This window comes from Oncorhynchus masou, chromosome 22, assembly GCF_036934945.1.
Source record: "Oncorhynchus masou masou isolate Uvic2021 chromosome 22, UVic_Omas_1.1, whole genome shotgun sequence".
Taxonomy (NCBI): domain Eukaryota; kingdom Metazoa; phylum Chordata; class Actinopteri; order Salmoniformes; family Salmonidae; genus Oncorhynchus; species Oncorhynchus masou.
In genome coordinates this window covers 37,644,762-37,660,438 of record NC_088233.1, presented here as the reverse complement: position 1 = coordinate 37,660,438, position 15,677 = coordinate 37,644,762, and the positions used below count along the sequence as shown (strand labels likewise).

The following is a 15,677-nucleotide window of genomic DNA, read 5'->3' as shown; positions in this document are numbered from 1 at the left end:
TTCACTACCTATTCACTCATTTCCAATCCAAGCGTCCTTTTTGTTACATAATTGCTCTCCCATACACACAAGAGGCAAAGGTCGGCCACTTGGAATAAAAAGTAGATTCAAAAACTAAACCAGGTATTTTGAGGTGGGGAGAGTGACATTGGGAAAATAGGTTGAGGGAAAAAACACTGGCGTTATTTCCTTCAGGCTCGCTGTGATAGTTGTACTGTCTCTTTAATAATATACGGTAAAGGATCAGGTTGCGCACCGGGTGGTACTGGTATTATTTACAACTGGAAAGAGACAATTTACAGATTGCGATGACACCCCAGCCCATAATTTCTACATTGCGCAGTGGTGTGCGTTCCTGGCGACATCGAAGTGTTTTAGTAACGGCTTTAAGGCTCCAGGCCTTGGACTTTCGAAGCGTGCGTTGTCGGTCTACCTCGGCACCTGGTACTGTCAGATCCATGGAGGACATACTGACGAGGGTTGTGGTACCGTTACCTACATACGAGACGAAAGAGAAGTCCCCGCCTCCACCCGAATCGAACAGTGTGGAATTTATGCATTTCTACAAAAGCCTTGAAAAGGAAGAGAAGTCACAATTACTAGCAACGCTATCACACGATTTTGGTGTGGACCACAAAGGAGTTTCAGAGCTAGCAGGCAAGCTGCTCGACACTCAGTTAAGGGACTTGGCTACAATATTGCAAGTAGAGGACAGGTTACGATACAGTCTGACTCCGCGCTATAAACAGTTGCTTAATCACATAAGCAGGGTTGAGGGGGGAGTGAAGTTCCTGGTGGACCTACGTGCCGATCTGCTTGAAATAATATCATCTAAAGGAAGTGACAGTCCTCACATTCGGGTAAAGCCACTGTTTACAATATTCTATGGTGGCCTGCTAATGTCAATTCACGTAGCGCGTTTTGAAAATATTTGACAGGTGCAGACAGGAATTATTCACAACAGTATATGTATTTCAGTACTTGGAATCGACTTTGTATTTCTTCTGAGTTATCGGGAAATAGATAAACAATAAATATTAACACAATTATCTGACTGCACCTGCTCAAAAACTAACGTTCACTAAATGGAGCCAGTTCTACTGCCATAACCAGATAAGTGTTATAGAAAATTGAAGTTTTTCCAATGGAAAATAACATAAAACACGTGATTTGTTTACAAACAAGCTAATATATGACTTGTTTCTAGATTTAATGCTAAGAAACAAAACAGATGTAGGTGCCTTATACAATGTAACCAATGTATACTGTAGGTACAGCACATTTAAAACTTGTGTGTCAAAGGCAAATCAGTTGCAGGCCTAATGTACTATACTAAATAAAGGTGTTGACAACGCTGTATGACATGGAAGCCCCCTTTGACCTACATTGGTATGGGTGTCCCATTTCAACTGACTGCTGGAGCAGCTCATCTCTGATCACTTTTGCCCTAGTGAAGAAACTGTGACTGATCCAAGCATTTCAAAATCATATGGGTTTGTTTTATTTATTTTTAAAGTGTCATGAAGGTCATTCCATGACATTTCAGCAAGCCATAACACCTACCATCTCAGATTGTTCTGAAATTGTTTCTGTCTTAGAAACCGATAAGATTAGCATTCCTGCATCGTTATTTAGTTGAAATATGATTCGATCTGAGAATTGAAGCCATTTTAATTTATAGGATTCATATAATATTTAATAAATATAGCACCAATCATCTGATTTGTGCCAAACATTTTTCTACCAATGAGTAAGACATGAGGAATCAAAATAAATGGTCAAAAGTTACCCACGGACCCTCCCAGACCCAGCCCTATCCCACCCCAACAACCAGTATACAGTATCAGTTCTCTATCTCTGACAAATAGTATGGAGCTGTAGCTCAGAGTATTGTTTCTTCATCATATGGACTCTCATGGAATTTGGTGATGCTTTGTCCCCCGTTCTGAGAAGTTAGTCATTGAAGTTGTTAGGTTTATGCCCCATCCTACATCCTGATATTACCAGGTTCTGACCATGAGATAGTGCTGCCCCCTCCATGTTAAAGGGGTAGTTCAAACAAATTACAAAATTACATTTTAGTTTCCTTAGCCTGTAAGCAGTCTATGGGCAATGTATGACCACAACCCATTCTTGGCCACTGTTTCAAATGCTAACGTTTTACAATTTGCTGCACAAATCCAATGAAAGTCAATGCTACCTATATTAGCATTTTCACGCTTCATATCCAAATCATCTATAAGTAACATCATTGAGTTACAGATACTTTAGAATGATTTGGATATGAACATGTAAAAGTGATCGTATACAAATGGAAGCAAGTTTGAAATGCTTAGGTCTAAGTTTTAGTCAAATATTATCTGTTTGGGCTTCTTGCTGTCAATTTGCAGTCTACAAATTTTTTTAATTATGTCCCGGACCCCTGACCATCCCCTCAATAAAAAAAATGTGATCATCAGCTGAATCTTAAGCTTAAACAAATATATAAAGACATCATGTAAGGTATTGGTCCCATGTCTCATGAGCTGAAATAAAAGATCCCAGAAATGTTCTATACATATAACAAACTTATTTCTCTAAAATGTTGTGCACAAATTTGTTTACATCCCTTACAGTGCCTTCGGGAAGGATTCAGACCCCTTGACCTTTTCCACATTTTGTTACATTACAGCCTTATTCTAAAATTGATTAAATTGTTTTTCCCCCCTCAAAAATCTAAACACAATACCCCATAATGACAAAGCAAAAACAGGTTTTTAGACATTTTTGCTAATTTATATTTAAAAAAATATGTATATATCACATTTACATAAGTAGTCAGACCCTTTACTCAGTACTTTGTTGAAGAACCTTTGGCAGCGATTACAGCCTTGAGTCTTTTTGGGTATGACGATACAAGCTTAGCACACCTGTATTTGGGGAGTTTCTCCCATTCTTTTCTGCAGATCCTCCCAAGCAATGTCAGGTTGGATGGGGAGCGTTACTGCACAGCTATTTTAGGTCTCTCCAGAGATTTTCGAATGGGTTCAAGTCCGGACTCTAGCTGGGCCACTCAAGGACATTCAGAGACTTGTCCCGAAGCTACTCCTGCGTGGTCTTAGCTGTGTGCTTAAGGTCGTTGTCCTGTTGGAAGGTGAACTTTCACACCAGTCTGAGGTCCTGAGCGCTCTGGAGCAGGATTTCATCAAGGATCTCTCTGTACTTTGCTCCGTTCATCTTTGCCTCAATCCTGACTAGTCTTCCAGTCCCTGCCGCTGAAAATCATCTCCACAGCATGATGCTGCCACCACCATGCTTCACTGTAGGGATGGTGCCAGGTTTCTTCCAGACATGATGCTTGGCATTCAGGCCAAAGAGTTTAAAACTTGGTTTCATCAGAAGAGAGAATCTTGTTTTTCATGGTCTGAGAGTCTTTAGGTGCCTTTTGGCAAACTCCATGTTGGCTGTCATGTGCCTTTTACTGAGGAGTGGCTTCTGGCCACTCTACCATAAAGGCCTGATTGGTGGAGTGTTGCAGAGATGGTTGAACTCTGGAGCTCTGTCAGAGTGACCATCGGGTTCTTGGTCACCTCCCTGACCAAGGCGCTCAGTTTGGCCTGATGGCCAGCTCTAGGAAGAGTCTTGGTGGTTCCAAACTTCTTCCATTTAAGAAAGATGGAGACCACTGGGTTCTTGGGGACCAACAATGCTGCAGAAATTGCTCATGGTGTGGTTTTTGCTCTGACATGCACAGTCAACTAAGGGACCTTTATATAGACAGGCGTGTGCCTTTCCAAATCATGTCCAATCAATTGAATTTACCACAGGTGGACTCCAAGTTGTGGGAACATCTCAAAAATAAAATTGGTTCTATATTGTTGAAAATCCAATAACATGGCGTGAAGACAAAGTTTTTTTCAATTTCAGTAGAAAAGGGGATTTTTTTAAAGAAAAGTGCAAGGGCACCAATATATTTGGCCACAACTGTTTGGGCTGTTTAAATATCTATCGAATCAGATCTTTTCCTGTTTTGATCCCATAACTCCCCCATCTCCTATTGAGGCAAGTTACCAACTTGTACCCACATCAGTCTGTCTGACAAAGGCCTACCTTTCTCCATCTTGGGTGATGTAGGACATGGAGGTGAAAGGACATTTGCATGGAATGCGAAAATTGCTTAAAATCTAATTGGTCTTCAATTGGGAAATGCTTGCTCAGCTTGACTCATTTTACCAGCATCTTCCCGCAGTTATTATTTGGCCTCTTTACATATAAGTTAGCTGACACAGGGATTTGTTTATCTGTTTATGTTCTGCTGCATCAGCTCTTTACCTGTGTTTGAGAATGATGCTAAATATGATATACACTATTTCACCAACAGGAGTTCCTTTAAAAAGGTGGCACTGCCAATGCAGTAGGCGAGAACAGCTGTACTGTACACAATGTCTACCTTACTTTGGGGAGAGAGAAATTGGGGTTTAAAAATGGAATAGGTTAGAGTAAAATAAGAGCCTGTCACGTACTGTGGGAGGAAAGAAAGGTGTTCATAAACATGGTAGTAATTAAAACAGCGAGTCAAGCAGAATCAAATAGGCCTTATAAAAGTTCTGAATTGCCAAGACTGCAGTTACCAAGGTTGTTTAGAAGTGTCTCACATTTCAATAGTAGACTTGTTTCCTGCTGTTGGTCTATCAATTTTTTTTAATTGTCATTCTTCTTTACCTGTGCACAGAATAACCTGGGAGGTGAGAGATTAGGAAAATAACTGTGATTCATAATATACTTCTGCTGTGACTTCAGTTTAGTGGTCCCTTACATTTGACAAGTAGATTGGTTGTGGTTTCTCAGAGGCAATTTTAGCCTAAGCCTGTCACATGTCATCTAGGCCTACTGGAGCAAAAGGCACATAGTGTAGTAGGGGCTGGAAGGCTGTCCTGTTGTACCCTGGAAACTTTGAATGCACAACTGAATAACTTTGGCTTTGGTTCCTGTTTCATATGCATCACAGTTTCCTTATGGTTCTCTTTGTGCATGCAATACTAGCAACTGTGTAACAATGGTGCAAATTCCAAATCAATGTCCTCAACGGCATATACTGTAACACAAATGTCTAATTTTACTGTGACAGTGCCAATGAAAGAAAATTAAATTTTCTCTCAAGGATTAGAATCTCTCAAGATTTTTTTCAAAGGCTCACATTATTGTCACAGCCATTCAGGCCAGTTTAATTTCAAGGTCTTTTATTCCTCAGCCTCTTCACTTGCTCTCCCTTCTACTTCCATGTCACGAAACCTGACTATTGCGACTCTTCCATTTCAAAGGTTTTCATCTGCCGCAAGGTCAACGAAATACAGATTTGTCCCTGAGTTTGCTGTTCTTTTGTGTGACTAAGAATTGGGAGCTTCTTTAACCCAGAGGCAAGGCGGTAGCTGCGGTTGTATTTGTCGACATAGCATGATATCTTAATGCTTTTTCAGGGTTCATCATCAATCTCAGAATTATTTATTTGCTCCTGTTGTCAGATTCTAAGTTTGTCTTTTTTTTGTGTGAGTCATCAAAGACACACAAACACACACTCTGACACGCTTTTAAAATGTGCTGTTTTGGATAAGTTTTTGGCCCTGGGGGTTATGTGGTTGCCTGGCTACCCCAAATCCTTATTCCGGCCAAATGCTACGCCACGCCCATGGATGTCAGTTTCTTCTCCGCAATGAGGTACAGTATGTGGCGAACATCGAGCAGGGTAATAATTCAGTTGAGTGTTTTTATGGGGCGGCAGGGTAGGCTAGTGGTTAGAGCGTTGGACTAGTAACTGAAAGGTTGCAAGTTCATGTCCCTGAGCTGACAAGGTGCAAATCTGTCATTCTGCCCCTGAACAGGCAGTTAACCCACCGTTCCTAGGCCGTCTTTGAAAATAAGAATTTGTTCTTAACTGACTTGCCTAGTTAAATAAAAAAATATATTTAAAAAATTCCAGTGTGAAATTCAGCTAGATAAGAAAATATGGATGGGATAAAAAAAAAAGCAAAAATAATCAAAATACAAGATAACTAATGTAAAATATACTGTGTCTGTAACAAAATGCAACATGTAAAGTGTTGGTCTCATGTTTCATGAGCTGAAATAAAATTGTTCAAATGCACAAAAAGCTTGTGCACAAATTTGTTTACATCCCTATTTGCGAGCATTTCTCCTTTGCCCAAAAAATCCATCCACCTGACAGGTGTGGAATATCAATGAGCTGATTAAACTGCATGATCATTAAACACGTGAACCTGTTGGGGACAATAAAAGGTCACAAAATGTGCAGTTTTGTCACACAACACAGATGTTTCAAGTTTTGAGGGAGCATGCTGGGAGCAATGGCCACCAGCGCTGTTGCCAGATAATTAAATGTTCATTTCTCTAACATAAGCCACCTCCAACATCATTTTAGAGAATTTGGCAGTACGTCCAACCAGCCTCACAACCGCAGACTACTGTATGTGTAACCACTCCAGCCCAGGACCTCCACATCCGGCTTCTTCACCTGTGGGACTGTCTGAGACCTGCCACCTGGACAGCTGACAAATATTTCTGTCTGTAATAAAGCCCTTTTGTGGGGAAAAACTCATTTTGATTGGCTGGGCCTGGCTCCCCAGTGGGTTGGCCTATACCCTCCCAGGTCCACTCATGGCTGCACTCCTGCCCAGTCATGTGAAATCCATAGGATAGGGCCAATGTTATAATTTTTTTCAACTAGGCAAGTCAGTTAAGAACAAATTCTTATTCAAAATGATGGCAGACGACGCTGGGCCAACTGTGCGCCGCCCTATGGGACTCCCAATCACAGTCGGACGTGATACAGCCTGGAATTAAACCAGGGACTGTAGGGACTCCTCTTGCACTGAGATGCAGAGCTTTAGACTGCTGCGCCATTCGGGAGCCCAATTTAATTCATTTCAATTGACTGACTTCCTTATATGAACTGTAACTCAGTAAAATAATTTATATATTTTTTTCAGTATAATTAATGTTTGGTGCAGAATTCTAAGTTTTGTAAGTAGCTTTTGTTAAGTGTAGAATTCACAAGCACTTTCAGCTACTTTGGAAGGGATTGGCATCAACTATATTTAGGCCCAACAGTTATCAATGTTTATTTTTGGGGGGGGCAATGTATAATGCACATTATTATTGGCAGGTACAGTGTTTGGCTGTTGACTTGCCAGGTGCTGCTGTAGATGGACAGAATAGAGTACGTCTAGTCTTAACTCAGTGTGAGTTTATGCAGGTATAATGGTATGTTTATTTGTTGAGAGAGCCTTTCTCTGCTATAATGAAATGTAAACATTATATTAAGTGGCATTGTTGAAAGTGGCTAGTGATACATTTTTTACATCAATTTCCATTATTAAAGTCGCTGGAGTTGAGTCAGTATGTTGGCAGAAGCCACTCATGATCTTTATGGCCTTCCTGTGACATCGGGTGGTGTAGATGTCCTGGAGGACAGGTAGTTTGCCCCCGGTGATGCGTTGTGCAGACCTCACTACCCTCTGGAGAGCCTTACACTTGTGGGCGGAGCAGTTGCCGTACCAGGCGGTGATACAGCCCGACAGGATGCTCTCGATTGTGCATCTGTCGAAGTTTGTGACTGCTTTTGGTGACAAGCCGAATTTCTTCAGCCACCTGAGGTTGCTGAGACGCTGCTGCGCCTTCTTCACAATGCTGTCTGTGTGAGTGGACCAAATCAGTTTGTCCGTGATGTGTACGCCGAGGAACTTAAAACGTACTACCCTCTCCACTACTGTCCCGTCGATGTGGAGATGTGGATAATGAAAACAAACAAATGCCCAGGAGGACACACACCCACAAAAAGTAGGCCTTGTCGGTGATCATGGAACTGCAGGATTATGTGACAGCCATGCTTTTGATACCAGCCTGTGATGTTATTAATGCTGCTGTCAGTCACTAGATAGTGTGATGACATTCAGTCATGAGTTCTACTTAAGTGAACTGATTGAGCTGTTCACAGTGTTGTTAAGCTGACACTAGTTACAGATTGAAAAAAATAACACCTGTAAGCACTATGGGCAGCTCGTTTTCAGTGTGCTAAAACCATTTGGATGGCATTAGGTGCTGGGACTGGGAGTGTCGGGCTCTAATATGCTTTAAATGATCACTTTAATCAGTAAGCAAATGTTTTTGTTAATAGGTAAATAGAAATAGCTTGTCTCTGGCAGCCACACTCTAGCAGCTACATCCTGTATTTGGTTCTGATTAGTCTCTCTCATGACTAACTAATTATTGAGTAGCTGGCCAGAGCACACAGGAGCTTTACCTCTGGGTTCTGATGTTGCAGGACCTGAATGGCACTCTGAAGAGTCTGCTGTCGGAGTGGTTCTCTGTGGGTCTGCTGCGTCTGGAGAGGATCACCTGGCAGTCCCCCTGCGAGATACTGCAGAAGATCAGCCAGTAAGAAGCCCCTGTTGTACACACACAGACACACCGACACTTATAGCTCTACAGTAAACCCATGTCTGACTGTGTATGTCCTGGCAGGTACGAGGCTGTCCACCCTGTGAGGAACTGGACCGATATAAAACGTAGGGTGGGGCCATACCGTCGCTGCTATGCCTTCACTCACGCTGCCATGCCAGGGGAACCACTGGTCGTCCTGCATGTGGCACTCACAGAGGACATCTCTGATAACATTCAGGTGAGAGCTTTTATATGGAATACCTCATTTATTGAATATGAGAGAGAATGCAGAAATTGAGACGTTGGTTTAGCTGTTCTGTAGATTCATTCCTTTTTATAGTACTGGAGACCACAATTTGATAATAGACTGTATGTCTGACTCCAACAATGTTCTTTCTCCTGTCCCATAGAGTATCGTGAGAGAGTTGGCTACCCTGGACTTGGAGGAGGATGTGAACAAGGTCAATACAGCAGTGTTCTACTCCATCTCCTCCAGCCAGGCTGGCCTGCAGGGGGTGGAGCTGGGGAACGTTCTTATCAAGAGAGTGGTGCGGGAGCTGCAGGTGGGTGGAGATTGATATCACACCACTGTTTCTATGAGCAGAATGACAGGCAAAGTCGGACTGCCCCTCTCATGGGGCCCCACATCTGAACACTGTGGAATGTCTCCTGAGTCAATCAACTGCTCCCCTGCGTCATAATGCGTGATTTATTAGCCATCTCCATGGTCCGAGGTTTTTTTACACTCTGTCACTCGCTTCAGTGTCACCTGATGGATTCCATTCTCTCCAGACTTCCACCAAGTTCTTAGAACCACAACCACTCACGACACCCCAACACTTCTGGCCATGGCCAAGAAACAGATGGCAGTCAATCACGACAGTAGTTCAACATAAGCTGGAGGATATTTCAGTGTGGGAAGAGTGGTAATTATTATAAGATAAACATTTCTTGTAATATAACCTAGACAAGCTAAATTAAACTAAATACTCGCACAATCCATGTATTTCCACCTGCATGTTAGGTGTGTGCTTGTGGGTAAAGAGGGGATTGCGGTAGGACTGAATGCTCTTCTCCACATTTCAGCCAAGATAGAGAGAGGAATATTGACATTTCAGCTGTCAGACCTAATCATGTCGAGAGGAGAGGAAACCACTCCATGTCAGGGTGCTCCAGCTATAGCTCTTATTAAATGATTGGAACACTGAATGGAAAAACAAGAGCCACTCAACCTCATGGATTTACATAGCTGGGAGGCTTGTCTGAAAGGGTGAAATGGTCATATCCTGCTATAATGACATGCAAAGCAAGTGATCGTGAAAGACTTTATTTGAATCTGTATTTATAGTAAATATGGAGTAAATAATAGATTTTTTCTGTGAGTGTAGTTGTTAGTCTGGCAGAGTATAGACATGTAGGATAAGAGTATGTAGTGTGTTTCTTGTTGAATTGTACAGTAGCCTGGTCTAAGTATTCTAGCCTCTCCATTGTTCAATCTGCGTTCTTGACATTGGTGAATCGATCTATGAAGTTCTAGGGATGTACATTGTTTTGTAGGGCTTGAACTTTTTTATCTGTAGTCTCGATTCCATCTGAACTCTGCAGATATTGAATTAAAGCAGAAATGTCATTTTGTTTTACCACGCCTTTTCTTGTGACCAATGAGTTCTGGCTTTATCCCGAGGTCATGCTGATAACCCCTCATATCAGTAGGACAAAAAAACGAAGAAAGATGACATTGTGACTGTATGCAGTGCCATTGCAGTGTTATGCCCCATATTAAGGGCAATAGAACACCACTACAGCCACTGAGGGACCACTGCAATGGATGGATGATGAGGAGGGAAAGAGAAGGTCACAGTGTGGTTGAGGAAGTAGGGAGGAGGATCCCGTTGTCTTTCAGCATTACTCTCTAGGGCCTTTTCTGTCTCCCTATCATTTGGCCTTACTTATTTCTCTGTGGATTGCATGCCTGCTCTAAGCCTGCTGACCAAGGCTTTACAGTAAATTGAACTGATGAATAGAAAGTGACCTCTTGACATGGTTATGCTCAGATCTACTGACTCGTGTGATGGAAGTACAGAGGAATGAATGAGAAAGAGGGAGGGAGAGAGAGGGAGAGGTAGAAGGAAAGGCTCACTCCAACATCTGCCTCCAGGGGTTGTCTGACACACGTTGCCTCCTCTGCTGCCTCCTGTGAATCAACACACCACACAGCTCTGTACCTTATCAGCCTAGACAAGAAGGATCCAACATGAGACGGGCAGGTAATAGAAGAGAGAGAGAGAGAGCAAGAAAGAGAACTTGTGAAGAAGTGAAAGAAAGGGGTAGAGAGTGAAACCTTGGCGGCAGGCAGTGTATGATGATGGCAGAGAGGCACTAGGGACCAGAGTCAAGAGCTTGGAAGGTATTAAAAGTGAGAGAGAAAGGGAGGGCAGGGTAGAGCAAGAGAATGAGGGGGTCATCCATCTCTATCAATCCCAATGGCAGATATGTGGAGATGGAGTCGATTGGTGCTGTTGCTTTGTGTTGCAGTGGGAAACAAAGCCGTTTGTATCTGATAGGTAGTTCACTGAGTTCAGCTCCTCCGAGAGACACTGGGGTATTACATACTGGGTTCAGCTCCTCCGCGAGACACTGGGGTATTACATACTGGGTTCATTATCAAGTGTTTGGAAAGTGCATTCCCTTGGACGGGTCCAGAACATTTAAATTTGACAGGATGAAAATGTATTATCCAACCTATCTAACCCTTTCCTTAATGTTACTTTTTCATGTACTTTTCTCTCTGTAATACCTCATTGGTATTATCCATTAACTGGTGTAGACAAAGTTGTTTTAGACTGAGGCTGTCTATCCTCTCTGTCTATCTTTTTGCAGAGTGAGTTCCCCCACATGTCCCAGTTCTCCAGCCTGTCTCCCATCCCGGGCTTCTCCTCCTGGTTACTGGGCCTGCTCAGCCAGCACCGGAAGGAGGGCCGCATGGAGCTGTTAACTGAACGTGAGTGGAGGGAGGTTGCAGATGTCACAAACACAGCCCCTGATACCAACGCCCTGGATGCCCTGCGTAAGCTGATCAGCACTGGCGAGTGGACCCGCTCTGAACGCCTGGTCCACGTCCTGGAGCCTGCCCTGATGCGCCTCTGTGCCTGGTACCTCTACGGAGAGAAGCGGCGCGGCTATACCCTGAACCCTGTGGCCAACTTCCACCTGCAGAATGGTGCCACCATGTGGAGGCTGAACTGGCATGCAGACACCAGCCCCCGGGGAGTGGCCAACTCCTGTGGCATCATGGTGAACTACAGATACTTCCTGCAGGAGACCCCGTCCAACAGCGCTGCCTACATGCACAACAAAGTCATCACAGTTACAGAACAGGTGCTGGGCTTGGTCTCACAGTTTCAGAAGAACAGCAAACTCTGAGCTCCATGGACACCCATGTACTCGCACACACACACTTGGTATCAAAGATGTCTCTAGGTCCAGGACTGGCTGACTTTACGGCTCTGATCTAATGTGCCAAAACAAAACACGTTCAAAACATGGAGACAATTTGTGGAATGATATTCATTTATTTTGTTATTTTCTTTTTACAATCTAGCCCATGTAGCGCATGGATTTTTGTTTTATGGTGTGAGAGACTACAGCTAATGAAGCGAGAGACATTTACAGTGCCTTGCAAAAGTATTCATCCCCCTTGGCATTTTTTCCTATTTTGTTGCTTGTAATTGTTGCTTGTAATTGCTTGTAATTGTTGCTTGTCATTATAACTTAAACTTGTCATTGTAATTTAAATGGATTTTTATTTGGATTTCATGTAATGAACATACACAAAATAGTCCAAATTGGTGAAAAAAAAAAAAACTACTTTAAAAAATAAAAATAAAAATAAAAAATGAAAAAGAGGTGCGCGCATATCTATCACCCCCTTTGCTATGAAGCCCCTAAATCAGCTCTGGTGCAACCAATTACCTTCAGAAGTCACATAATTAGTTACTTAGATTCCACACAGATGGACTTTATTTATTACATGATCTGTGATCTCAGTATATATACACACCTGTTCTGAAAGGCCCCAGAGTCTGCAACACCACTAAGCAAGTGGCACCACTAAGCAAGCGGCAGCATGAAGACCAAGAAACTCTCCAAACTGTTCAGGGGCAAAGTTTTGGAGCAGTACAGATCGGGGTTGGGTTATATAAAAATTTCAGAAACTTTGAACAGAGCAAAAAATTGAAAGAATATGGCATCACAACAAACCTGCCAAGAGACGGCCGCCCACCAAAACTCATGGACCAGGCAAGGAGGGCATTAATCAGAGAGGCAACAAAGATATCAAAGACAACCCTGAAGGAGCTGCAAAGCTCCACACTGGAGATTGGAGTATCTGTCCATAGGACCACTTTAAGCCGTACCCTCCACAGAGCTGGGCTTTACGGAAGAGTGGCCAGAAAAAAAGCCATTGCTTAAAGAAAAAAATAAGCAAACACGTTTGGTGTTCGCCAAAAGGAATGTGGGATACTCCCCAAACATATGGAAGAAGGTACTCTGGTCAGATGAGACTAAAATGTAGCTTTTTGGCCATCAAGGAAAACGCTATGTCTGGCGCAATCACAACACCTCTCATCACCTCGAGAACACCAACCCAACAGGGAAGCATGGAGGTGGTAGCATCATGCAGTGGGGATGTTTTTCCATCAACAGGGACTGGGAAACTGGTCAGTATTGAAGGAATGATAGATGAAGCTAAATACAGGGACATTCTTGAGGGAAACCTTTGTCAGTCTTCCAGAGATTAGAGATAGGGACGGAGGTTCATCCTCCAGCTGGACAATGACCCTAAGCATACTGCTTAAGCAACACTCGAGTGGTTAAAGGGTTAACATTTAAATGTCTTGGAATGGCCTAGTTAAAGCCCAGACCTCAATCCAATTGAGAATCTGTGGTGTGACTTAAAGATTGCTGTACACCAGCGGAACCCATTCAACTTCAATGAGCTGGAGCAGTTTTGCCTTGAAGAATGGGCAAAACTCCCAGTGGCTAAAGGTGCCAAGTTTATAGAGACATACCCCACGAGACTTGCAGCTGTAATTGCTGCAAAAGGTGTTTCTACAAAGTATTGACTTTGGGGGGGTGAATAGTTATGCACGCTCAAGTTTTCAGCTTTTTTGTATTATTTCTTGTTTGTTTCACAATAAAAACATATTTTGCATCTTCAAAGTGGTAGGCATGTTGTGTAAATCAAATGATACAAACCCAGGTTGTAAGGCAACATAATAGGAAAAATGCCAAGGGGGGGTGAATACTTTCGCAAGCCACTATATTAGGCCGTGCCATGTTTCTACTTGACAATGTGTGTGATGCATGTTTTGATCATTTGGCTGATCTGTTTTGCTGCAAAGAGGCGTGTGTGTGTGTGTGTGTGTGTGTGTGTGTGTGTGTGTGTGTGTGTGTGTGTGTGTGTGTGTGTGTGTGTGTGTGTGTGTGTGTGTGTGTGTGTGCGTGCGTGCGTGCGTGCGTGCGTGTGTGCGTGCGTGCGTGTGTGAGATCGTGCAGAGCCGGGCAGGTGAAAAAGGGAACAGACACCCACATTGTATAGAATTATGTACAGCAATACAGTACCGTATTGTCTCTGATTGTCACCCTACAATCTCTACTAATCAGTTAATTAATAATGCGTCTACATCTGCATTGCTTGCTGTTTGGGGTTTTAGGCTGGGTTTCTGTACAGCACTTTGTGACATCAGCTGATGTAAGAAGGGCTTTATAAATACATTTGATTGATTTGATTGAATTACTGATGATCAATCAGGCTATTCTTTAATGAGCTGTACTCGCAAGAGATTTAACATTTTTAATTTCATTTACAGTATATGTAGAATTGGTTCTTTTCTGCAAAAGGCTAAGTCATATTTCATACCAAAATGTGTTCAGTTGCCATGGCTGACACCATAGTAATTGCAGAGGGTGTTTGGAAATGTTTGCTACCTGCCACCACTCACTCCCCCCTAGAGACACATATCTGATGTACTGCTACACCAAAGTACTGAACCAAGTGGGACTCATATCTGCCCCCACTCTATTGTTTTGAAAGACTATATCACAGCAAGTTGACTGTGAAATTACATTTTATCTCTCAAAGGAGCCAAACTTTTTTTTCCGAGCCAGCCACACAGTGTCCCAGAAACGAATGAAGTGAGAAATAAAGTTAAAATAAATGGATAGATTTATAGCATTCACTGTAAAGCCGGGAAGGAAATCAGAGAGCATAAAAGGACACTGTTTCTAGGATGCCCCTGAGAAAGCATTCCTCTCGTGAGACAGACAGGGAGGGTGGACACCTGCTGATGCTCCAGTGCAACGCCCAAGGCTGTCACACCTGTCCACAACCATGGGTGAGATTGTGAATGGAAACAACAATGACATATACCTACCTTTCCACTAAGCAAAGAAAAGATCCACTGCTCTATCAATTCAACAACATAGATGGATGGATTTCTGTGGTGTTTATTCTTGAATGACATTGAACTCAAGAACTGGAAAAGTTGTCAAAGAACTGGAGCACTGAGACAAGAGATGTCACCACATTGCATCTCCACTTTATGTCCTTCATTGTCAGACAAGGGAAAAGAGCTACAGAGCATGTACATGTGCTTGAATTGATTTGATGTGTGAATAAACCTGTCAGTTGCGTTAATGTAAATTTAGTGTGAAGGGTATATATATAACATGCCCATGCTCTCATTCACACATTGCACACACACTGTGTGTGTGTGTGTGTGTGTGTGTGTGTGTGTGTGTGTGTGTGTGTGTGTGTGTGTGTGTGTGTGTGTGTGTGTGTGTGTGTGTGTGTGTGTGTGTGTGTGTGTGTGTGTGTGTGTGTGTGTGTGAATGAGAGCATGGGCATGTTATTGCCATCATTATAGGCTGATAAATTCAATTTGAATAGAGCACTGCACGAGAGGGGATCATCTTAGAAGCATTTTTGAGTCCCGTAGAAAAGCTGATTTATTCTAGGTACCTCTCAACGAATTACAAGACCTGTCAGTCACAGCATTACATTCGTATTGAAGTCCTGTAGACATCTCACTATCTATTCAGAATCCATCTCATTTGGCACACACTATTTGCTGCTGCTTTAACACACACGCACACGCACACACGCACACACACACACACACACACACACACACACACACACACACACACACACACACACACACACACACACACACACACAC

At 42.8% G+C, this 15,677-nt stretch overlaps 2 protein-coding genes across 2 annotated transcripts in view; one reads left to right on the top strand and one right to left on the bottom strand.

Moving 5' to 3' along the window:
• zgc:173742 (DNA topoisomerase I, mitochondrial) overlaps positions 1-866 on the bottom strand; it is a 33,278-nt gene extending 32,412 nt beyond the window's left edge. The window contains exon 1 of the mRNA XM_064930074.1: positions 805-866. The gene's annotated coding sequence lies outside the window, so the exon portion shown is untranslated. The remainder of the gene's footprint in view (positions 1-804) is intronic.
• mlycd (malonyl-CoA decarboxylase) lies at positions 126-15,133 on the top strand. The gene is made up of 5 exons (XM_064930076.1): positions 126-860; positions 8,318-8,430; positions 8,518-8,674; positions 8,847-8,999; positions 11,317-15,133. Exons 1-5 carry the CDS (start codon positions 309-311, stop codon positions 11,857-11,859), a joined length of 1,518 nt encoding a protein of 505 aa, XP_064786148.1. The 5' UTR covers positions 126-308; the 3' UTR covers positions 11,860-15,133.
• Positions 15,134-15,677: the final 544 nt, after the last annotated feature.